The 25026-nt window shown below is 44.2% G+C and overlaps 1 protein-coding gene across 1 annotated transcript; it reads right to left on the reverse strand.

Moving 5' to 3' along the window:
* Positions 1–261: 261 nt before the first annotated feature.
* LOC126533862 (maleylacetoacetate isomerase-like) lies at positions 262–12658 on the reverse strand. Its single transcript, XM_050181058.2, has 7 exons — positions 12537–12658; positions 12404–12455; positions 11993–12060; positions 5931–6011; positions 3158–3235; positions 1662–1788; positions 262–572 (listed from the first exon to the last, which is right to left on the reverse strand). The coding sequence occupies exons 1-7, from the start codon at positions 12543–12545 to the stop codon at positions 307–309; spliced, it is 681 nt and encodes a 226-aa protein (XP_050037015.1). The 5' UTR covers positions 12546–12658; the 3' UTR covers positions 262–306.
* Positions 12659–25026: the final 12368 nt, after the last annotated feature.

The raw sequence follows: 25026 nt of genomic DNA on the forward strand, positions 1-25026 counted from the left end.
ACTGAACGGCTGCATTCAGTAAAGGATACCTAAAACCATTTTCGGAACTGAGATACCCCGTTTTATGTAATCTCAGACGCAAGCTTATACATGTTTTTTCTGCTAGTACTTCGCTTAACTCGCAGGTTCGTTCCAGCTCAGCTTTGAACTCTTCCATATATTCCTCTCATAATCAGGGTCTACCAAACAAGTTTTGGGAAGTTATACGGAGACGAAGCGTCCACTACCAAGAATGCAAGAAACATCTTTAAAAATGCTAATTTAATTCCACCAAGATATAGACTTCAACATGGTCATTATGTAGTGTTATTGCTCCCCAGGGCCCTTGTATAGGTTGACAGTGTTGGGCACTCCCGTTGGAGGGGTGTCTGGCTGACACGACGCATCAGCTTTCTTGACAAGCGGGTGCTGCTGAAGCTCTTCGTAAATACGGCGCACCGTGGGGAAGGGTGTCATGTCCACACCGTAGCGGTATGCATTGCACGCTTGAGGTACGAGGCAGGCATCCGCAAATGTCACCTCATCTCCAAAGCAGTATCTGCCGGCCGTCTCTGCAAAGATGGCTTCCAGGGCTGCAAGTTTAAAAAAAAAATTTGACTCAGAGTTTGGTTGACACAGAGAGTATGCTAAATAAGTCAAGAGAAAAACTTCAGAAATTTGCTTATTCCATAATCTTGAATGTTCGTGAAATGCAACACCTACGCAGGAGATGAGTTCCAAAAATGAAATCTAAAAAAAATTGCCTGAAAGGAATAACATCTGCGAACTGCACAGTTGGTGATGAAAGACACCATATTGGATGAAGTGTCAAGATTAAGTTTGACCACCTGGGATTACTTATATGCTCCTGAACGTAAGTACGCAAGTGGTTTTGCATTTTACCCCCCTAAAGATACAGCCACTGTGGGTTGGAATCGAACCTGCAACCTCCAGCTAAGCAGCGCAGCCCCTTAGCCACTGAAGATTTACAACGGGTAAAAAAAAGGAGTAAAAAAAGCCCGAGACGTCAGTTGTTGCAGCTCATACAGATGCGCTGGCTGTCGAATACGAATGGATTAGACAGCCAGTTGTGGTCGTTGGCACAGGGATATGCTTGCTAAGCTACTACTTTAATTTCACTGTGAGCATGGTCATCACGTTTTTATTTAAATTTACATCTATGCCACCGGGCAAGCTTCGCAAAATATTTTTTGCCACTTTATCGCCATTTAATCAATCATTCAACCCTCTTCACTTTAGCACGACATGCACATTTCTTCAAATATAGCAGCACTTTCTCTGACAAAGCTAAAATTCAGCTGCTATCACCATTACTGGGAGTACAAAAGACTCGGAATGACTCCTCGTTCAATTGAGCTCTGAGGATGCTGATGACGCTTGTTTTGGTCAATGCAGGAAAGTGTACACTTGTTACAATGGTCCGCGCAAAGCTTGGCATTTGACCTGCATGCAAATCGTCTTTGGGTACTTGTGTGCATAATAGTACACGCCAAAATAGTGCATCAAAAGCAGAAGCACTGATGAAAATTAATTTTCACCTGAAGGGAATGTTGCCATCTTCGTATCGGTCTTCATGTTAACAAAACACGGTGCACACTGATATATAATATCCGGCCACAGATCCCAGCATTCCCAGTCTACTTAAAATTTTTCTCACTAACCTGCGAAGCCACGTGTGATATTGCGGTGGGCCCACTTCTTCCATTCCACTTTGCCGAGAAGAGGGATCAGGATGATGCTCTGCAGGGGCTGGACTCCCGAAACGAGAAGCTCCACCACCTCGCGACACTGCAGAAAACGTACATGCCCTACTGCTTAACTAAGGCATACAACGTGTGCTAAAACATCGATGAAGGATGATAATTCGACCTGCTTGTTGAGAAAACAACGTACAAACCGAGTGAACGGTGTGTACAGTTGCAAGCAAAAGTTGGGAGGCCGATGGTGCTGCGAAAAAAAAAATTTCCTTCGCAGTCTTGGCAGCTCTGTATGTGATCCACCCTGATGGAAGTACATGAAAGTAGTCCATCCTGATAGAAACTGAACAGGGCACGCGCAGAAGCCGTGAAAATCCATGATGTCACAGAAAGCTGGTGCGGGAGCTTCAACCTGTGTCTGTCCTGAACTATCACACCTCCTTTCAAGGTATGAGTGGCTGTTAAGGTCTTGTAAAATCATAAGTTACAAACAGACTTGTACTTAATTTCCTGTTTGCTGTTCTTTTAATGTAACTTGACTTTTAATTTTAACTTCAGCAGTATTGAAACTACTGACAGCTAGAAAGGGCACAAACTACTAAAGAAAGATACACGGAAACCACTTATTCTCAATCTTTCTTCTGTAGTTCATGCCGTTTCGCGCTGTCAGTAGTTTCAGTATGGAATACCAATGTTCCCAACGTACCGTCCTTTTCAGCAGTATGCCACTTGTGGTTGGGGATATTGCATCTATGAAAGACTACCTTTTCCTTGTGGTATGACGGACAGCAAGTTTGGTGGTTGTGACAAGAATATTGAATATATTATGTACCACTCCATGCTTTCGACTACCAAAAGCACTCCCTGCATGGTACTCCAGCACTATTGTGCGGCAGAGTGCTAAACGAAGGTAAGATATTGGAACCATGATGTTGAGCGTCATTATCGCAGAAAGCTTTGCAGCTGCTTTACTAGTTGAAAATTAGCAGACTATTCAACTGCCTTTGAATGTGCTGTGAACACTGTTGTGTGTGCGCATGTATCACCATATTTTTCCTTTTCGCTTAGCCATAGAAATAATACAGTTTTTCGTTTTCTCCAGAAACACGGCAGCAATTGTATCTTGATTAAACAGGCCGCAATGCAGTAAACTGGGCCTTAGGAAACCTTGTCACTACTGCCTTCAGTGATTTCTTCATTGCTTCTAGCAGCGAAATCAAAGATTTGTCAAAGGCAGAGTAAGACATGGCAAGCAGCATCTCTTACATAAGTGAGTAAGCAAAACACGACACGCAACGACAGTTCATGCATATGCCTTCTTAACACAAGCAGGCCACTGCCAGCTTTCAGTTCAATTTTGCTGTTCTGGCATGATGAGCCACACATGAAGACACCCGAAAAATTCGCCTGCTTTTGAGACACAGTAATGAAGAAGGTTGTCCCTGCAGTTTGACAGTCACCTTGGCTCTCTGGTAGGGATCTGCGGGCAGCATCCTTGGCTCAGGGTATTTCTCCTCCAAGTACTCCATAATGGCCACCTGCGCACAACACATTTATAGCTTATGCAACACTCCTTATACGCGACACTACAGAAAGCGTCGCTAAATCAGCTGTTTACACTCGTTAGGTATTCTTTCAAGGCTCATTTTTTTTTTCATATAGCCAGAGAGTGTTTCTTCAAATGCTCTCTTTTAAGGGGCCCTGAACCACGCCTCGGACTTGACGAAGAAACAGTCCGCAAATGGCTTACGCTGCTGTTAACATCTCAGCCAAATTTTGCAGTCGTGCACGACGTGTAGATCGCGCAAGCGGAGTGCAAGGTCACCTTTCTCTAAAACGCTCTCTTCTCAACAGGAGCCCACTCCTCACTCTTTCCTAGACGCTTTACTTTATAATATAGCAGATTCCCACACGCTGCTGCTATTGCATCGCCAATAGCTGACAATAATCAAGAAGGGTGTTTGGATCAGTGCGCTTCTTCATAATGTTACTATGCATGTATTTTGACGCAGTTTAATAAACACAGTTTAATGAATCTGCTTTCGAATTTTGATAATAATTACGTACTTCCGGAACAAGCCGACTATCGTCTGCTCACGCTTGGCCACGGCCGCCCGCGTAGGAATAAAGCTTTGGCCACCCTGCTCATCGGCGTCGCAGCGGTCGAGTCTTGCTAATTTCGATTAGTTTTCAGCACTCAACTAACCTCGAACCATAAGGGACTTGAGGTCTGACCACACGCACGCGTGCCAGTGCGCGCTCTCTCCTGGCCGCTCCTGGTTAAGCGCAATTGGCAGACTTGGCCTCGTAATTAGCTATATATAGCTATTTGCAGCGATGTATTTCTCAAATAGTGTCATTTACCTTCTAATGAATTTCTTGACTGCAACATAAAGTGGTTCAGGGCCGCTTTAAATGTAATCTTTGTCTTAATTATTCTTTAAGCTTTGTAAAACCTTCTACCAGCTTTCGCTTTTCACATTACCGTTTTTCTGTCACCTCTGCTCAATCACTTACTTCTGCGATAGTTTACTCAGAAGATCCCAACACGTGCAGTCGGAAGACGTGGCAACTTCTCCTGTAAATAACTGCTATAAAGTCTTACACACCATAAATAAATTTGTGCTCTTCTGTCATTTACTCTGGGCTACTGTGTTAACCGTCGAAGGACAAAAGATTTGCGTGAACGAGGCACTAGTTCAGCAGCTCGCATTGATGGTCCTTTCGTAAGTTTCGCAATTAGAAAGTCTGGCTGATGAGCTGCCATCTAAATAATTTGACAATGAATGAATTTCAGTGTGGCAGCGTTTCGACAGGCCTGTGATTGGCCCCGAGTGGTCTTGACGTCGTCTGTCTTAACCTAATAGCTCACTGAAGCATTTGGTATATGCCAGAAGGATTGCCTACAACTGCACTGACAGTTTAACAGACTTGCAGACTACTACAGTCGGGTGAGAACTACTTAACAGAGATAACTCACCAATTTCTGCCAGTGAATGCTGTTCGCGACATTTTCGGAAGTAAAGCCATTTTTCTGTGCCTTGACGAGTAATGTATCCGTAGCTTTGAAGGCAAGTCCCACTATAAGAACTTCCTGATATAGTGAACGAATTTTGTGCAATGAAGGTGTTCATTGTACCTGGCTTCGACTAGGCTTGCCTGCTGTCCCGACTTATGCAAAATATCCCGCATTCCAACTCGACCCAGTTGGGACGGCTAAATGTCCCGGCTTTAGCTGTTTCCTTCTACTGGATAACAATAAATAGACCATATTTCTTTATATAACGCCTTTCTTGCACGTTCTTCTTCTCTTTTGTTTTCTGTTGAAATGTCATAAACATAAAGGCTCTTTCGTTGTTGTAGTTACAGTTCTGGTGGAGGCCCCAACCACTGACAGTACATCTCTGTCCATATTGGTAGATGCGTTGGCCATACAAATATGCTGCACCTGTCTTGTTGGAAATTGCGAAATAGTAGCACAAAAATATTTGTTCAGCTTTGTTGTACGTCAACGTTAATTTGCTACACTTTGCCGGCTCCTGGCACTTAAAACATAGGTCGTCTCTATAATTCCATTTTAGCATTTCGCCAACATACAAAGCTTTTTGTTTTGTCAAATCGTCCCCACAATTTCCTGTCTAACGTATCTTTCGCTTAACAGCTGCCTTGTCAGATATATTTTCTTCGTCCAAGTGGCACTAGGCTAAAAACCAGCACAGAATACAAAAGTAATTGACTTAGCACAGTTAGAATAAACAACTATTGCATTTATGAGATAAAAACGTACATTTCACCAGCATTACAGAACATGAAGAATGAAACTTGCCGTATACCGTTTCACATACCACCTGATAATGTATGCAATATACAATGTAAAACAAACATAACAAAATTAGAAAGCAAGACGTGGCTTGATTTGCTAAGGATGCTAGGGCTTAGTTACGCAACACAAATGGTTTGGACAGACAGCAGTGTTAGCTAAACAACCAATTAGTTTAATTAGTGCTTAAAGTTCGGCTAATCGTTGAACAAGTAACGCATCACAATTTCAAGCCGTGAACCTAGCTTAGAGAAGAAATCAGGCAGATAGAATTCAGCTGCATCTTTCCTTTCTTTCCAATTTCTTTGTTACACTTTTTTCGCCGCTGGAGTTCATGGTGCAAATTCATTCACGAAGCGAAAGTTTGCTTAACTATGCATGGCTCCAGCAAAGATTGACATGTGGAGCCTTACCGATTGGCTGATGGGCTTTCCGTCGACAAGCAAAACAGGAACTTGGCCCATTGGGTTCAACGCTTTGAATTTCGCAGTTTCCTGCAAGAGAGGGAGGGCAACATGCGATCATAAACTGTGACAGCATCCAGCTTCTATAAGAGTATAATTTGACAGAGTTCAAGTATGGAGCTCACTGGCTCCATTTCCGACGATGTAATATCTCTGTAAACTTGGTCTTCTTTTCTCGGGAAGCATGGCGGAGACCTTCAAAATAATGCTGCTCACAGTTCCCAAGGTGGCTGATGTGTTGCAGCAATAAAGTTCTTAATACAGTCCAACTTTGCTGTAAAGTATCCACATCCTACTCGAAGACACCTTCATTATGTCCAATACATGGTATAAGCATATATTCGTTACACGCTTATATTGGCAAGGAACATTTTAGATTTACGTATTTCATTCTATCCGATAATTCGTTGTCACAATACTACTTTAACAGGGCTGCAGTAAATGATAGTTAACATTCCATACCATTTCTTATCTGCAAGTGCTCAACTTCAGTTTACGGCGGAGGGGCAATCCAATCGCAGCATTACAAAAGCAAAGCAATTTGACTTGGGTTTTTTAATGCAATAGCATTATATGCCTGAGTTTGCGGAAATCCGGCGCTGGTGTGACCAAAACATTGTACCAAAAATGGCCGACGGCGCAAAGAGTAAAACCACGTGTGTGTGTGTGTGCGTGTGTGTGCGTGCGTGCGTGCGTGTGTGTGTGTGTGTGTGTGTGTGTGCGTGTGTGCGTGCGTGTGCGCGCGTGTGTGTGTGTGTGCGTGTGTGTGCGTGTGCGCGTGCGTGTGTGCGTGCGTGCGTGTGTGTTTTCACGTAACGCTGTCATGTCTGTAGGTTGCGTGTAAGTCGTACACTGCGATTTTTCTACGTATTTTACCTTGATAAATTCAATTCAGTAACTTTCTTGCGTCACATGGAGAGCCTGCATGGTTGGATAGGCGTGGTTTGAAATTGTTTTTTGCCGAAACGACGTCCGTCGCTAGGCGCGGAACGCCGGATGCGGTATGCCAACGCCGGATTTTCTGCGGCATGAGGCCTTTAATGCTATCGCATTAATAATTAGCAGGGTAACCGGTTTGTTTCATTTAAATAATCAAATACTGCGACACAAACGTCTCTGTGACTATAGCCTAGTTTCGAGGCCCCATATGACAATAATACTGCTATGTTTAATCTTAATCCGATTTTGTAGAGTGAAGCTTCGAGTAATAGCTTTCTGTGGTGTGAATACCATGTGCATGATAAAAAAGTTGCGTTCTATTGATTCAATTTCCCTACACTCGTGCCAAAGAGGGGACATCGTCAGACCAGCTCTATGTAAATAAAAAAAAATTCAACTCTGGGATACGACAGCGTATTCTGGGCTATGTAACTTCCCATTGCCGAGGGAACACCGCTGTTCATTCTAGCAAAAAACCGAGATGCTGAAAGTATGGAGATGGTCTCAGCGATAATTTGCCTAAATCGTTTTGCAAACAAAATTTTCTGTATCTCGATGCAATGACGGTTAGTTGTATCCAGTAAAACAGGAATCAAAGGTCCACTTAAAGGAGTTCTTAAAATATTTTTTGTAAACTTGTAATACTGCATTTTGGAACTCATGTAAGATAGCTGTATTCATTGCCGTGGAAAGTGACGAACACATCAATAGAGAATCTGTAACTGCTACAGCTGGCGATTGGTTAGCGGGAAGTTTCCGCAGCGCTAGAACAATCGCCAATAACTTATCTATGAAAATAGACGTGTGGTCTGGAAGGCGAACAGAAAAGGACCAACAAAGAAAAGGAGAGAAAATGCCTATTCCAGCCTTCTCTTCGGACAGCGAAGCTTCAGTGGTTACTGTATTGCTTGTTTCCAAGTGAAAAACGTAATCTTGTAATTGGTCATTTAAATATTGGTGTGGTCTTAGTTTAGCATTTGAGGGGAAATATTGTCAATTTCTATCTGGAGGCTTACCTTGGATTGATTTCTTGGTTGAATACGTTGAATTTGCACATTCATTGTTAGCTATTCCTGTACGAATACGATCTGAGGGGTATGTAGTCGCGATATTAAGAAATGAATTTGCTTCATTAATGGAAACATACATTAATCTTCTTTGAGAAGAATCGTAAATCTTTAGGTACGTTTATACTGTAAGGATCCTGAATCCACTTTTTAAACATGGTGTTCGTGCTTCCATACGGCGAACGGTGTTTGCAACAAACATTGGGAGTCCAGGGCACAATCACAGAGTTTCCCTTTTTAGTAAAATCAGAGTGAATTTTAGAAGCTGGGCTGGCGGAAAACAAGACATACCCAACTTCCATGATGGGTCGCACATACTTTTATACATTATAATTAATGTGTGTCTTCGCATCCCATACCGTCAGTTACTGATCTTACGGAACTAACCCACGGCACGAGTTGCCTTAGATGCGACTTTTTCAATGTGGCTTCTCCAGTTTAGTGTCCACCTGGGGAAGGAACTCTTGACACATAAGCGAAATGTGAATTTCACTCGTGAAGTGCACGACAAGAAGTGCACTTTTTAGTGCCGCTCAGAGACACTGGTACATTATCCATACAAGTTTCAAGGGTGCGTAAGTAATTTTGTAGCCATTGATAAAGTGAATGTGGATCATCATTGGATGCAAAAAAAGCGATGTTATCTTATATTAAATAAAAGATAACACTGGCCCTTATGGTACTCCGCGTTTCTGCTTACACCCGGACGATAGAAATCCGCTATAAATAGGTAAATAAATACTACATAGGCACGGTGGAACTAATGAAGTAACTCTATCTTCTAGTTCCTTTCCAATGTTCCAATAATTAGGACAATTCAAGTGGCGAAAGAACGTTGCTGGAACCAGAATCATCTTTCGAGAGTATCAAAATCTAAAAAAGGGGCTTATCTTGTTCTTAGATTTTTTTTAGAATTTGCTAGCTCAATCCGTACCTCACGCTAAAGAAGGCAGAGAGCGAACTATAGACAGCCGGTAATTCTTGTAATGTGACTTCCCTAAATACTTCTTGCACTAATGGTTTCAATAGACAAGGTGGAACTATTGAAGTAAATCTATCTGCTAGTCCCTTTCAAATATTTTCCTATAATTCGGACAATTCCCGAGGCGAAAGGACAAAAGAGTCAATATTTGCTGGAACCGGAATAATCTTTTGAGAGCGTAAAAATCTAAAAAAGGGCTTTTTTTGTTTTTAGATTTAGACAGATAAGTGAATTTATACATAGCATACCCATCTTTGGCTTTAGCTATCTTATGCCTCAAAGATGCAGCAGCAAATTGGTGATCACTACAATAGTTTGGACATTGATTACAAGGACGTTTCTTCCAGGCAGCTTTTCGTTTTCGCTGAGCCAACGTTAATACTGAATTCCACCAAGGACTGAAGGATTTACCTGTGTCGGAATTTAAATTTAAAGATTCTACAAGAAACGTTTTAAAACTGCATATATGCTTATAGCCCTAACATCCTCTTGCATATTCGTACGTGAAAGCATCGTAGACTTCAAGTCCTTTTGAAATTTGTGATAATTTACAAACGGGTTATTTTCGCCTTCTCACAGAAATCACAGAGAAATCAATCTACGAAATAATAGAAATGCGGTTGCTGCTTTTAGCACAGTCTATAGCATTCCACGAAAATATAGTTAAAGACGAGATGGAAAAAGGGAGATCTATGACTGATTGAGAATGGCTGCGAACAAACATAGCAACTTTTGAATTTCGGCAAGGAAGATTATTATCAAGAGTCCAAGATCACTTTTGATGGTCTGCAGGTCACTGTCGTCATCGTCTTCTATCACGTGCTAACGATCATTCAATACGAGATGGGACCGATGCGCTGCGCGTATTCATTTCTTGGCGAATCCCCCATAGTGGGTAGGAGCCACTATGCCAACAATGGCACTCGCGACGCCAAACCGCGAGTGTTTAAAATGAGGTGTACCACCGACGTCATGTCTCAAAAGGAAAGCCGTGCAAAGTACAATGTGCCCGACAACATGCGGATGAATACCTAAGGGAAAACATTTCCCCAAAGCGATTACAGTGCTTTCGCATTTTCACACTTAAGCAGTCTCAAGCATCTCCACCCATTTTTTTTTTGTCCTTTTTTAGACAGGGAGCCGAAATAACATTTGGTTCTCACAATTTAGACTTCCACTTAGATGGTAGACCAATTGCTCCAAAATGCGGTAGTTCCGGCTTTGATACTGACCTTCATTCCCGGAACAGGACAAATTTTTCGCAAACTGCAGAGCTTTCTTGCTGACAAACCTGTATGGATTTTTTTTTGTAGCTTCATGCTACTTTGAAGAGGACGACAATTTACCCTATCATTTTTTGTTCCTGTGAACACTACACCCTCTTCTGCTAGTACTTTTTAATCATTTCAGATTCTATACAACTATTTTTCCCAGTTTTCACCAACTATTCAAAGATAGTTCTGCGAAACAAAATTGACATTCTTTTTGACTTTATTCAAGGCTTGATCCCATTGAGAGCTGAACTAATCTTGACTCGGTTGCCGACCCTGCCATCTGTTACAATGAGTATCCGTAATTAGGCGCGCTTCTTTCACGAAGTGCATGACATTGCATAAGCAGAGGCGCCGCGATCAAACATGTGTTTTCAGACACAAACCTCTTACAAAGTGACACGTTTCTGCAGGTGTGGTGGAAATTAACAAAAAAAGCAGAGAAAGAAAACAAGAACAATAGCACTGCCAGATCAAACGTCAGAGATATAAGACAGCAATCTGGGTGTAAAAAAGCTCTTTTATTATTCCACACAGACCTCTTTTTTCAAGTGAAGGTTTTATATTGGCTCACTAGTGGCGTTGTCGTGGTCGCGCAAAAAAACTCAGCTGCTCGCAGAGCAGAGCAGCTGAGGGAAAGGGCGGTTTGATGAGTTCACAGCTGCGCCGGTGCCGGAGTGTGAGTCCTTAGCTAGCACGCCAGCTGCCTAGGCGCGCGCCCACGCCACGCGCGCAGCCAATCAGAGCCGTTTTGCTTACGCGGGGAGGGAAAGGGCAGGAAACGGTATCGCGCGCGCTGCGCCGGCTTCGTTTCCGTTCAGGTCAGTCTCGGAAAACTGATGGGGCGGCCACGCGTTGTGCGTTCCCCCGAGGAACGGGCAGCGCTCGACGAGTGACGGCGAGAACTCGCCCATGAAAGGGCTAGCCGTCGACGCGCCGATCAAGCCGTTAGAGCCGCCCGAGCCGAGGTAATCCAACAGCAACGAGAAAAAGATCCCGAGCTGAGTGAGCGCGAGGCCTAAGCAATCCGGCACCGTTACCCGTGGTTTACTTAACCGTGACGAAGGTCATATGCACGCAGGACAAGTTTCGCTTACCCCCATGTTCCAGTAAGGGAAGAGTTGGTAATTTTTTATAAGGCCCACGTGGCGTCAGAGTCCTCCACTACGGCGTGCCTCATAATCAGAAAGTGGTTTTGGCACGTAAAATCCCATAATTTCTTTTTTTTTTCGAGATATACATAGCCACCAAAGCGTTTGTTTCTTATCTCGTACAGTCTCAAGAACACTTAATCATTCAAGACTGCTAAAAAGGGTTGTTTCGGAGCAGGAGGTACGAGTAAGAAGATATTGTTGTCTAACGTGCCTGAGCATGCGAACCAGTTCATCGCAGGGCTGTGGACAATCGGTGACTCCCTTTTGCACGTGTTGACCACCAGCCATTTTCTTTTAAAGAGCGATACCTTTTCTAAGTGATCAAGCACGTACTCCAGCTGCTCGCGAGACAATAAATAGCTTTTTTTTTTCTGTGGTGGAGCGCAAACTCGATTATATTCTTTATTCATGTGCACAAGAAATTATCTCTATCATATTCGTTTATATAGCGATCCACTTTCTTTTGTAAACGACAAATTTTTTTATTGATCTCTTACGTCTAGAGAGAGCTAGGTCTCTCTGCAAAGCTCCCCGGAATTAAATTTGTAAAACATTTTACTGGGCGCGCGTATTTTGTTCCCAAGATTTCTTCACATACCTGCTCACCACCAATGGGCTGTAAGTCCACTGCCCGAAATTCGAAGTCAATCTGCTTCACTTCCAAGACTGCAAGAAACATACGTATGATTAAATTAAACGTCGTTATTATTTTTATATGCATTCGCCAAGATTAAACTTTGGAGCCGCGGTATACGTGCTACGTCCACATTGTGATGCCACGCCTACGACGCGGTAACGAAGAACAGTTTTATAGGAAACACATCTGACTTTCTGTTGGGCAGGGTCTGCCAGTCCGTAGCTCTGTTCTGATGAATACATCAAGGCAGACTTCCCTGCAGTTAACACCATTGGATCTTTTCAGTTCGTCACACGCGTAATGCGGCCTTTCGTCGCCGTACAGGAAACGTTTCGAGGACACTACAGTAATCAGAGGAAACGTAAAACTCACCGATGCGAACGCGCCAGGTGCAGGAACTGAGAAAGCTGGACAGGAGGACCGGCTGTAATGCATAGTTTGTCATTGGTTAATTACTGGTCGCTTCATCCCCTCGAACTCTGATCAACGTACGCTTTAAACTCACCTTCGACATGGCGGGTTCTTTTCAGCCGAGCGTACACAGCCACGAAATTCAATCAGCAAAAGTTCGCAGCTAACTGCAACTGGGCTAGTTCGCTCGCCAACCACTTGCCGTCTGCTTGTCTGGACTCAGGTGACTCTGTGCACGATGGTGGTTTTTATTTTGGTTGTCGCCTGCTGCAGCAGGGCCCCCATCTGATTTCGCTCAGATAAAGAAAAGTGACTGTCTGCAGTCGTCAAGGCCTCCGAGATAGCACAGGAGCACTTGTGTCATTCCAGAGGACATGTTTTGCGATCTGCACGTCACAGAACGCCATAGATGTGATGTGGCGCCAGATTTTAATCTCCGGACGTTGGCGCTTCTAAACGCGCATTAAAATGTCTGTGCAGAATCGGTTTCTGCGCACTACATATTGAACGCGTGAATTGGCAAACGTGTATACAGGGTGTCCCAGCTAACTTTAGCCAGAATTTAAGAATATGCTACTGCCACCATAGCTAGACAGAACCAAGCTAATGTTGTTTGCCGTTGCTTGAAGATGCAGAAATTTTTTTTTGCAGTCCGTCTACTCAGATAATTAGTCTTAAGTATTCAGCTTCTCAAATATTTTAATTAGATCAAAAGTGTCAATGAGAAAACTGTATAAAGACATGAAAAACTCCCGAGACACCTTTTTGTTGCTCAATACGTGCTACAAAGAGCGTTTTTCCGAGCGTGAAAGAAGCCCGCAAATGCACGCAAAATTCCGCGAGACTTCTTTCCGCACTTCCGCACTTTGCTTGCATTTGCGGGCTTCTTTCACGCTCGGAAAAACGCTCTTATGTAGCACGTATTGAGCAACAGAAATGTGTCTCGGGAGTTTTTCATGTCTTTTATGTAGCACGTATCGAGCAACAGAAAGCTGCATCAGGAGTTTTTCATGTCTCTTTACAGTTTTCTCATTGACACTTTTGAGCTAACTATAATATTTCAGAAGTTGAATAAATAATTTAGACTAAATATGTATTTAGGTGGAATCAAAAATAATTTAAGAACCTCCAAGCGACGGCAAACAAGATTATCTTGGTTCTGCCCAGCTACATGGCATATATATATATATATATATATATATATATGTGTGTGTGTGTGTGTGTGTGTGTGTGTGTGTGTGTGTGTGTGTGTGTGTGTGTGTGTGTGTGTGTGTGTGTGTGTGTGTGTGTGTGTGTGTTGGTTATACTACAGTGCGTTTCATATACACTATCAACGCAACATTTTTTTTTCTGTTTGCGTTAGTTGGTTCTGATCGAGCATTTTTGCAGCCGGGAGCTAACAAATCATAGACTACACAGTACTCAGTACACATGCGACTACGCAGCAGTAATTTTATTTGTGACAAATTCTCAATTTTAGAAAGGAGACTAATCAGCTTAGGATCGTGGTGACGTGTGTACGTGACGCCAAATGACAAAAATAAAAGAACAGGTATCCGAAAAATAATTAAATCTCATAGAAATGTGATTCATCGGCCCTTATCTTGAATGTATAGTCACTGTGTGGGGTTTGCCAAAGGTATGGAAGCCATCCATTTTGTTAACCCAATGTGCCGTGGGTTGTCCTGTAGCACGCCTAGCATTCCAGAGCTCAGGAGGGTGAGCGGTGCTTTTCCTGTCAACTGTCACAGTTCCACAGAGGCACCAATACATGACCCGATGACAGGCCTAGTCGGGTACGCACTGGCTATTGGCAGACTTAGAGAAAGGCTTTGGAGGTGCTTTCTGCCCCCTCTCATCTCCCCCAGACACAAACTTCCGTGGTAAGCCAGCAATTCTGCGCTGACAAACTTGAGCGTGCATTGAACCCCACGCAACCCGTTCACTACACGTTTTCGTGAGGTCACCCCTTGAGGCTGCCTCGCGTACACCCCTTGCTAATGGCTTCGAAAATTCTCAGAGGTTATTTCTAATTAAACGTCTCCCCGATGGTTTTAAGCGTATGGCTTGGAGCTAACTAGATGCCAAGTCGTGCTTCTTAGTGTATACGCATTTGCACCTAAATTGACGCCAAATATTCACCAATTGCAGAAGCTCAGCAGACAGACAGACAGACAGACAATGAACTTTTATTGAGGTCCTGAGGGACTAGCCGGTGGAGACCCGTTGGGGTCCCCGGCTCGCCGCTGGCTGTACCCATGTCGGAATCGGGAGGCCAAGCCTCTCCGCTCTTTCACGGGCCCTCTGGACGGCCATGGACTGGAGCTTGAGTTGCGTACTAGATATGGCCTCGTCCCAGTCCCGTTCGCTGGTGAGGGACGTATCCCGTAACGCAGGACACTGCCAGAGCATATGAGGTAGAGTGCTAACCTCCCCACAATCCGGGCACTGTGGGTCAATTTCTGGATAAATCCTGCTTAAGAAACCTCGCGAGGGATATGACCTCGTCTGAAGCATCCTAAGCGTGATCGATTGTGATCTGCATAGATTTGGATGTGGAGGCGGGAAGCGCCTGCGTTCCTCTTTATAATGGGAGACGATCTCGTGAAAGGTTAATAAGGGGTCGCTGTGGCCGAGCTCCTCCGGATCCAATGTAGCCCCATCGCCGTCACGGCGCGTTAATTCTCGCGCACGGCGGTGAGCAATTTCATTGGGGTTCGGGCGGTCCGGCAGCACGTTGTCGCCCATGTGAGCTGGGAACCATATAATATAATGCACGGGGTCACAATTAGTTCTGGACTTGTTTTTCAGAATCGCCTCCACCTGTCTCGCAACCATTCCCGAAGCGAAAGCCCTGACGGCCGCGCGTGAGTCAGTGTAGATATACGGCCTTTTTGAATCCTGCATCGCCAGCGCCACCGCCACCTGTTCTGCCACGTCGGCCGCAGATAGGAGCTCGCCCTTTTCGCTGACCGCCGTGACCGTGAATTTACCGGAGCGCCCATATTGAGCTGCGTCCACGAAGGCTTCCATGCCGACCGTTTTCTTCAATATCGCCCTGGCACGAGCTGCTCGCCTGCCCGCATTATGTTGCGGGTGAACGTTTCTAGGGAAGGGGCTGACGACGTAGGTCCCTCTGGAGTTCTCGTCCAGCTGAACCACCTCGCTTTGACTGTAACGTGGCTGCAAGCCCGCAGCCTCCAAGAGGCGCCTACCGGTGCTGGAGCCCGAAAGCCTCGTGATCTGCGCCGCTCGTTGCGCCTCTATGAGTTCGAGGGTCGTGTTATGAACGCCGAGCTGCATTAGCCTGTCCGTGCTCGCCGTGATCGGAATACCCAGTACCTTCTTGACGCTTTTCCGCATCAACGTGTCAAGCTTGTCCCTTTCAGTATTTGTCCACTGCAGGGTCGAGACCACATAGTTGATGTGGCTCATAAGAAAAGCGTGATGCACCCTAAGTAGGTTGTCCTCGCCTAGGCCCCCTTCTTATTGGAGACTCTCATGATTAATCTGAGAATATTCTCGGTTTTGGCGGTCAGATGCGCAATGGTTTTGGCATTACAGCCCCTGGCATCGAGCAACAATCCTAGAACTCTAATCGAATTCACCCTGGGGATCTTCTGGCCGTCCCGCGTGTATACATCTATGGGGATTTGCTCGAGCGGCACGAGCCCCCGAACCCCCTGCCTTGCCGGTCTGTATAACTTGAGCTCTGACTTCGTCGGGGAGAGTTGGAGACCCGTGCCCTCCAGGAAGGACTGGGTCACGTCCAAGGCCTCCTGGAGCGCCTGTTCCACGGCCGCCTCCGAGCCTCCCGGACACCAGATCGTAATGTCGTCGGCGTACAGCGCGTGTTCCACGTTTGGCACGGCGGCCAGCCGCTTCGAGAGTCCGTGCATTGCAATGTTAAATAGGAGGGGGGAGATCACCGCCCCTTGTGGCGGGCCTCTGTTTCCTAGCGGGAATGGTTCTGATTTGGTCTGCCCCACCTTGACGACCGCCGTCCTGCCCCTCAGGAAGGACTCCACAAACGCGAAAAATCTACCTCCCAAGTTCAATGCCGAAATCTCATTTAAGATGAAGTCGTGCGCAAGTTATTTTTTTATTAGTTGATCTAGTTTCCAATATATGCAGGCCTTCTAAGTATAGGTTTGGGCTTAGGCTTTAGATAGACTTGTTAATTATGTGCTTGCGCAGAGCTGAACTTTCATTAGCCCTCATCAACAGACACCATGCAGTCCTCTTCACCTATTTTTCCCTTCCCGCAGTGCAGAGTGTAGCACGGCTAAATGAAGGGCCTTCAGTCCGACCTCCCTGGATGTTTCTCATTGTTAAACTAGGGAACATCAATGCGTATCCAGGCACCCGATGGCAAACGATATATCCCCTCTCTCTTACCTGTTGGCTGCACAGACCTTTTCACAGTGCAAGGATGAAAATGCTATAACCAGTGCTACGAATGAATGAATAAAGCGTTTTCGGAGACTGTCGAGAATGTGTCAGGACCCGATTAAGCAAATGAGGGCCCTAGGCTAACGCTCCTGTGCCCCCCCCTCCCGCCTCTCCACTTCTCCTCTTGGCGGTTCCCCCACCCCACTTCTACACTACTGGAACATATCGCAGGCTTCATTTCAACTGCGCTAAATTAACGAAGTGGCTCGAAGTGCGACCAATGGGATTCATACGACAGCAGTGCGCTAGCATTCGTTTGACAGCCCACAGAACACAAACGCAGCCAGTACCACGACTATCGGAATGTGCGACACATGCCCGTTCTATGTCCAAGCATCGAGCGTCAGGGAACGGCCACGTGGGCTAGTGACCTATAGCACCAACTGCTCGGGGCAGCTGTGCAGTGCATTCCAGCGCGCTGTGCTCGCCGCCTCCCTTCCTCTTTCATTTGCGCCGTGCGCAAACTGACAGTCGGGAGATTTTGTTCGCGGGATCGTTCTAATCATAGAAAAGCAGGCTGAGCTAGCGTCCTGATTTCTGAAGGCCTCACAGTTGCACTTCGTGCTCCGGCGGTAACTATTAAAAAGAAACATTCGTTATAAGTTATTCATCTAATAAGATCAATTGTATGAATCTTATTATGCTGCTCTTTTGTGGCACAGTGGAATAGGGGAATTTAGGACCTGGCTCTACATAATCAATTCCAAAGAAAAGAAACGAGCAAAACAAATCGCAGGGGCACTGGAAGTTGAAGAAGTCTGCTTTTTCTTTATATATATATTTGCCCCGCATTACGCTCTTGGCTCGCTCTTCGCTCTAAAAAACGAGCGTTTTATCACATCAGCCTCCAGTTTTTCATGCGATTTTTTTCGCGCGTTATATTTTTCGTTGGTTATATATATATATATATATATATATATATATATATATATATATATATATATATATATATATATATATATATATATATATATATCCTAATTAAGTGCCGCTCTCCTAATTAAGTGCCCCAAGAGCATGCTAAGATACCCTCTGCGGTGCCGAGGCCTTGATTGCCTCGTACAATGTGCTCGTGCCGCGAAAGAGCTCGCCTAATCTGTCATGGTCTTTCTCGTGTAATATGTCGCTCGGGGTTGGGCGTCACATCTATCAAAGCTTCTACCATTTCTATGTGGCATATGATAGACAGTATCTCGCGCAACTCTTGCGACTGCAATGAAACTATTGTTCGTGCGATTGGCTGCTGCAGCTTTTAGACGACCAGGGGCACTGGCTGCATGCCAACCTAAACCTACGGGATGGTAGAGTGTTCACGGAACGCAAGGTATCGGAACCCTGGTGTCGAATGTCGCCATCGCAGAAAGCTACAGCAGCCACACTGTACTTCATAAGAATGACTGGACTGCACGATTATCTTTGAATGTGCTGTGAATACTGTCTTGTACGTACGTGCATCCCATCTTGTCACTTTCCTTTATTTACCTACTCTCTTCCCTGGTGCCCCTCCACCAAGGTAGAATAGCAGACTCGGTTCAACAACGTTACAAGGAAGATTACGAGCAAAATCTACCGACTGTAATGAGCAGACTAAAAAAAAAAATTTAAGTCATCGATTCTTTTTCTACAAGCTATTTAAAGTGGTGAAATTAAAGGAAACTGATGCACCACCTTTAGAACTCTAACTAAACAGTAAAAAGAAGAAGATATCACAATTCTGTACACTGCGCATATTGAGACATATAAAGCGGGCAATATTGGTGTATTATACGCTGCTCCAAGATATACCAATAATTTGCGAGTAGGAATTTTCAGAAAGCCTTCTGAACACTAACAATTTTACGTGAGCTGCAAACTCAAATATCATATTAGTCCGTTTCAGTTGTTCTAAGAGAGACACAGTTAAATAAACTGCGATATCCGTTTTTTGAGCATTCGTAAACTTTTCACTTCAACGTTTTTCACTCACAATTTTACTACGTTTCTTATTTTTGTAAACAAAAATCGCTGAGACTGAATGAAGCTTCATAAAGTCGGTAGAATTCAGATTTATTTCTTCAAGCACATTCTTTCAGGTTGGTTCCACGGTTGTCTCAGGCAAGCATTTCTGCATTCTGCATGTATTTTTGAATGGAAATGTTGAAGTTGGCCCCAAAGTAATGTCTCTTCTTAATTTTTATTTGTTTTAGGCAAATGAAGCGCATTATACCCAATATATTAAGAGACGACAGTCCCAGCTAAGTTAGGAGTTCACCTTGGCTCTCATATGGGGCAGCATCCTCGGCCCAGGATACTTCTCCAAACATTGAATAATGTCCACACAGGTGGTCATTACGGAATATTTGGAGACGTACTGACAGCTTGAGCAACACACCATAAGTGGAGAACTATAAAAAGCGTCTCTAAATGAGTTTATACTGGTTCAGTATTCTTTAAAGACTCAATTTCCATCCATTAGTGGAAAGGTGTTGCTTATATATATATTTTTGAAAATTAAGGGCAAACTTACAACAGGATGAGTACTCGCGGACAACTTTTTGTGTCAGTAAAGGGAAAGCTAGGGGGTGGAGCTTCTGCGCAAGTGTTACTGCGCCAAGTAGTCCGGCAACGTTTCACAGCGCACAGAGCTTTTGGGGTGCGCAGATTCCACGTGGGACGGTTTTGCATTTGCCCAGACGCGGAAGAGAAAACACAAAACTAAATCAAAGTGAACTTTCAGTGGTGTGCTTTGTCTTATTTTGCTGTTGTAAATGAGGTGTTTGCATTTTCAGTTCCCCAGCTTAAGCTCATACGGATGAATATTTGGGACCTTTCTTCACAGGCGCTTTAACTTTGGACGCTTTGCTACCTTAGCGCTTCCTTCGTGGCCACCGGAAGTTGTCTGCAGGATAGTGTTTCTGCCATTTCATCATTGCAAGACTAGAACACTGCGAGGATGAAAGATGAAGAAAGAGGGCACAGCCGAATTTTTACTGTTAACAAGAAAAAAACATGCAGAAACATCTCACGCGTCACGTGAGCTAAAAACTAACAAGGACATGTGTCTAACAGTGGCGTTTAACGTAGTTGTAGTCATCATCGTGGAGACATGGATGGCTGTCTCGTGCATTAGTGACACTCTAAGTGTGATATAAATGATGTCACCGAGATGTCTCGGAAGGTCTGTTCTGGCTGACGGAATAAACTAGCTGTGCATTCGAATGTGGATCACACTGGCACGATTCGCAATATGTGACGCGAGATGAAAGCGTGGCACAGCACGCTGTTTCACAAATTTCAATTTTTTCTTAGACATACAATTACGCAATGGCCCGTTTTTCCAATACGTGCAACGGCTACAGGACTCTCGAACACGACTCCCGAGCTGCACGCGACAAAATACTTCTGGCATGTCCCGCTACTTACTGAAGCGTCCTGCACCCTATACCAAAATCGAACAGACGTGGTTCAGTTCGTTGGGTGCAGAAAGTATAACCTGAAAAGAAATGCGCTTGCCCACACTTTTAAGGCCATGTGACATTCCGTGTACATCATGATTATCATCAGCCTATTGTTTTGTTCACTGCAAGACGAAGGCCTTTTCTATCGATCTCCAACTACCCCTGTCTTGCACCAGCTAATTCTAACTTGAGCCTGCAAGTTTTCTAATTTCATCACTCCACCTAATCTTCTGCCACCCACGACTTCCTTTGGCAGCCATTCTGTAATTCTAATGGTCCACCGGTTGTCTGTCCTACGCATTACATGGCCTGCTCAGCTCCATTTTTATTTCTCTTATTCTCAACTGGAGTATTGGTTATCCCCGTTTGCTCTCTTATCCACACCGCATTTTTACTGTCTCTTAATGTTACGCCTAATATTCCTCGTTCCATCGCTCTTTACGCGGTCCTTAGCTTGTTCTCGAGCTTCTTTGTCAATCTGAAAGTTTCTGTCTCATATGTTAGCACTAGTATAATGCAATGATTGTGCACTTTTGGTTCCTACGACAGTAGTAAGCTCCGAGACAAGATTTGGTAATGCCTGCTCTTATGTACTCCAACCCATTTTTATTCTTCTGCAAATTTCCTCGTCATGATCAGGGTCCCCTGTGAGTAACTGACTTATGTATAAACGTACTCCTGCACAGACTGTACAAGCTAACTGGCGACCATAAATTCTTGTTTCATTGCGAGGCTACGGAACATTACCTTTGTCTTCAGCATATTGATCTTCAACCCTACTCTTGCACTTTCTCGGTAAGGTCCTCAATATCTTGTTGCAACTCATTCCGAGTGTTGCTGAATAGCACAATGTCATCTACAAACCGAAAATTGTTGAAATATTCACCGTTGATCCTCATTCCTACTCCTACCCAATCTAATAGCTTGAATACTTCTAGCATGCAGTAAATAGCATTGGAGATATTGTGTTTTCTTGCCTGATGCCTTTCTTATAGGTAATTTCTACTTTTCTCGTGGAGAAACAAGGTAGCTATAGAATCATTGCAGATATTTCGTAAGATATTCACATATGCCTCCTGTACTCCTTGATTACTCAATGCCTCTACAACTGCTGGTATGCTGCTCGTATCTCTACTCAATCAAATGACTTTTCATAATCTATGAAAGCCATGTAGAGAGGTTGATTGTAATCCGCAGATTCCTCAATTATCTGACTGATGGCTTAGACATGACCCATTTAGAATATCTCTTCCGGAAGCCAACCTGTTCTCTTGGATGATTGAAGTAAAGTGTTGCCCTGATTCTATTAAAGTTATCCTAATTAATATTTTATATAATACTGAAAGCAAGCCAGTTGGCTTCTAGTTCTTCAATTCTTTTAATTCTTTAACGTTTCATTTCTTATGGATTAGTATAATGTTTGCATTCGACCAACTCTATAGTATACTTGAAGTTGTGAGGCATTGGGCATAAAGGTCCTCAAGCTTTTAAAGCATATCTCCTGGATTTTTGATTAAATTGACCATTATTCCATCTTCTCCTGCCGCTTCCTCACGAGAAATTTCTTGCCTTTCTAACTTCGTCGCCAGTTATAGAATGAGCATCTGTGCCCTTTTCATCATTACTTTCAACGAAGGTTACGTGGCTGCTCTGGGTCAGGAAAGTATAGAATTTTTCTGCTGTTTATATTATATCTTGAAAAGTGCTGATAACATTACCCTGCTTTTCTTTGATTCACATTTCCCTGTCCTACGCCAAGTTTTATTCTCACTGACTTCATGCTGTGGCCATTTATTTATTGCTGCTTCAATTTTTCCCACGGTATAATTTCGAATAGCGCTTACTTTCATCTTGTTTATCAACTTTGACAGTTCAGCGAATCATATCCGATCTCTTCAGTTACACTCTTTTATGCTTTGTAGTTGCTTTACTAGGTCTTCTGTTGGAAAATGTCACTTGCGGGTTATCTTGGTACATTCTTCCTACTTGAATTGCTGCTTCTGAAATCAGTCTAGGTACAGGTTCATTCAATTAATCTTCATCTTCCTATTCTAAAGCTGCGTATTTGTTTGCGAGCACCAGCCTGAATTCTTCTACTTCTACCCTTACCAGGTCTAGGTTACTAATTTTGTTCATTCTCTCTTCAAATTAGATTTTACTAACCTATGGTCACTGCCTTTTACCGAACACTTTTACGTCCTGCACTATGCTGGGACCGTCAGAGAGTATTAAATCTGTTTCATTTCTTGTTTTCCATTAGGGCTTTTCCAAGTCCGTTTCCTGTTGCTGCGCTTCCTGAAGAAATTATTCATCATTCGGAATCTATTCCTTTCCGCGCATTCTACCAGCATCGTTCCTTTAATATTCCTAGAATCGATGCCATAGTTGCCAATTGCTTGTTCCCCAGCCTGCTTTTACCCCACTTTTGGATTGAAGTAGCCCACGACTACAGTATACTGAGTTTGCACCTTTATCAATGCTAATTCAACCATCTTCATAAAACTGTTCTATTTCATGATCACCATGACTGGAGGTTGGATCGTCAGCTTGTATTATACTATTACTCTATACCTTCTATTTGATTTTTTTTAGTTTTATTACGACGGTTGCTACCCTCTCATTAATGCTGTAGAATTCACCATTGTTGCCGGCTATATTCTTATGAATGAGTGACCCCGTATTCTCTCCTATCTGGATGACCTTTGTAACAGAAGACGTGGCCATTACTCAGCACTACATAGGCCTCGTCAGTACTTCTAACCTCACTAAGGACAATAGCATCCCAGGCAACGCCTGATATTTCCTCAAAGACTCGCGCAAGAACCGACCGCATATCATGTCAGCGCGTTATAACAGCGCCAATATGCGAAACGGGCAGTATAGTAAGTGAAGGCACACAAACCACTCTACAGTGCCAGCGTCGTTTGCTACGCTGTTCCCTGCAGGAGCAAGCACCTCGTGCCTACCACACCCAAGCGGATGTTTTCTTTTTTTTTCAATTTCTTGGCACACACACGCACAGGCTGCAGTAATACGAAATGAAAAGGGAATGCCCATCGGCAGGTGGCGCGTCTTAGTCGCACATATGCTTTTCTTGACACCACTTTCGTTTAATTTTCTTAGGAGACCTGGGGGGGGGGGGGGGGGGGAGGAGAGTGTGTGTCCGCCTAATGACCTAGTGGTCATGTCCATTTTGTTTGCTGCTGAAGCACTGTTTGGCTGGAGGTGCCTGTCTCCTTCTCACGCCGGTCGCCAGCCCAGGTAATCAGAACTTCAGCAGCAGACGAAATGGACGTGTGCACAAGGTGGACACTTGAAGAGTACTCCCTAACCCCGCACCCTTCCACCCCTTGCACAGACTGAGCAGCTGAGCGTGAAAAATCTGAGCGTGAATTAATCCCCCCCCCTCCGCCCCTCTTTTCTGCGTACGTTTGAGAGAGGCACCCCTTTGATGCTACCTGGATGCGCCCCTGGCAACGGCTGTGAATTTTTTCGCAGACTATGTCTAATTAAAGGTCATCACAATGGCTAGAGCCGTATGGGTTGTAGACATATCGAGTGCTAGCCGCATTGAAGATGTCTATAACCTATAGCTTGACACAGCGCTAGCTCATTCTAGCTTAGTCAAATTGCATCAAGCTAGCTAGTAGCCAATTTGTGCTTCCTAGAGCATCCGCCCTTGCACTTTGAAATTATGTCAAGTTTATGCCAGCCCCACACGATCAGAAAGTATTTTTGTTATGGCTAAATCTAGTTTTTAGTCTATATGCAAGCCTTTTAACTATAGGTTTGGACTTAAGCTTTAGACAGGCCTGTTAAGTATGTGCTTGTACATTGCTGAACCTCTTTCGTTAGCTCTCATAAACAGACATCATGCAGTTCCCTTTCTTCACCTATGTTTTTCCTTTCTGCAGTGCAGAGTATAGCATGGCTGGAAGAATGTGCTTCAGCCCGACCTTTCTGCATGTTTCTCATTGCTAAACTAGGGTGCATCAATGCGCTCGCCCTAGAGTGCACATCGAGACACCCTATGACAAACTATATATCCCCTTTCTCTTACCCGTTTAATACACGCACCTTTTCACAGTGGAAGAACGAAAGAGCTATACCCAGTGCAATGTATGAATGAATGAATGAATGAATGAATGAATGAATGAATGAATGAATGAATTTCGGAGACTCTCGAGAATGTGTGCAGCAGCGCAGGTCCACGCTGGAGGAGTTGAGCTGTCAAGTGCTAGAAGTGCTGGGTCACTCCCTGAAGCTGCCAAAGCCACGCAGGTGGCGCTGGTTTTTCTGCAGCATGCTCATTTGACTGAGGTTCACAATTATATAAGGGGATTCTCGCTGCCACATGCTCTCCCGTTCCATAACCCATCTCTCTTTACCCAGTTAGGGCGCTAGATAAGCTCTCTGACAGAACATAATTATTTAATTGATTGATTGATTGATTGATTGATTGATTCATTCATTCATTCATTCATTCATTCATTCATTCATTCATTCATTCATTGTGCTGTAGACACCATGTTTTTAGATGGCACCAAACACACGCAGAAGCGGTTCCCTTCAGCTTACTTTCTTGCAAATGGCCAGTGCCACAATCCAGTCTCCAATTCATGGCAACGAGCCTGCTATAATAGCCTACAGTTGCCGTAGCTCGTGATGCCGCCTGAAAGTGCTTTGAGAATCTGA

The sequence above is a fragment of the Dermacentor andersoni genome, chromosome 7 (assembly GCF_023375885.2).
Source record: "Dermacentor andersoni chromosome 7, qqDerAnde1_hic_scaffold, whole genome shotgun sequence".
NCBI lineage: Eukaryota > Metazoa > Arthropoda > Arachnida > Ixodida > Ixodidae > Dermacentor > Dermacentor andersoni.

Coding starts and splice junctions, on each gene's coding strand:
- LOC126533862 (XM_050181058.2), bottom strand. Junction 6,012..11,992: donor AGCCCATTGGTGGTGAGCAG/GTATGTGAAGAA, acceptor CCTCTCTTGCAG/GAAACTGCGAAATTCAAAGC. Junction 3,236..5,930: donor GAAAGCCCATCAGCCAATCG/GTAAGGCTCCAC, acceptor TGTTGTGCGCAG/GTGGCCATTATGGAGTACTT.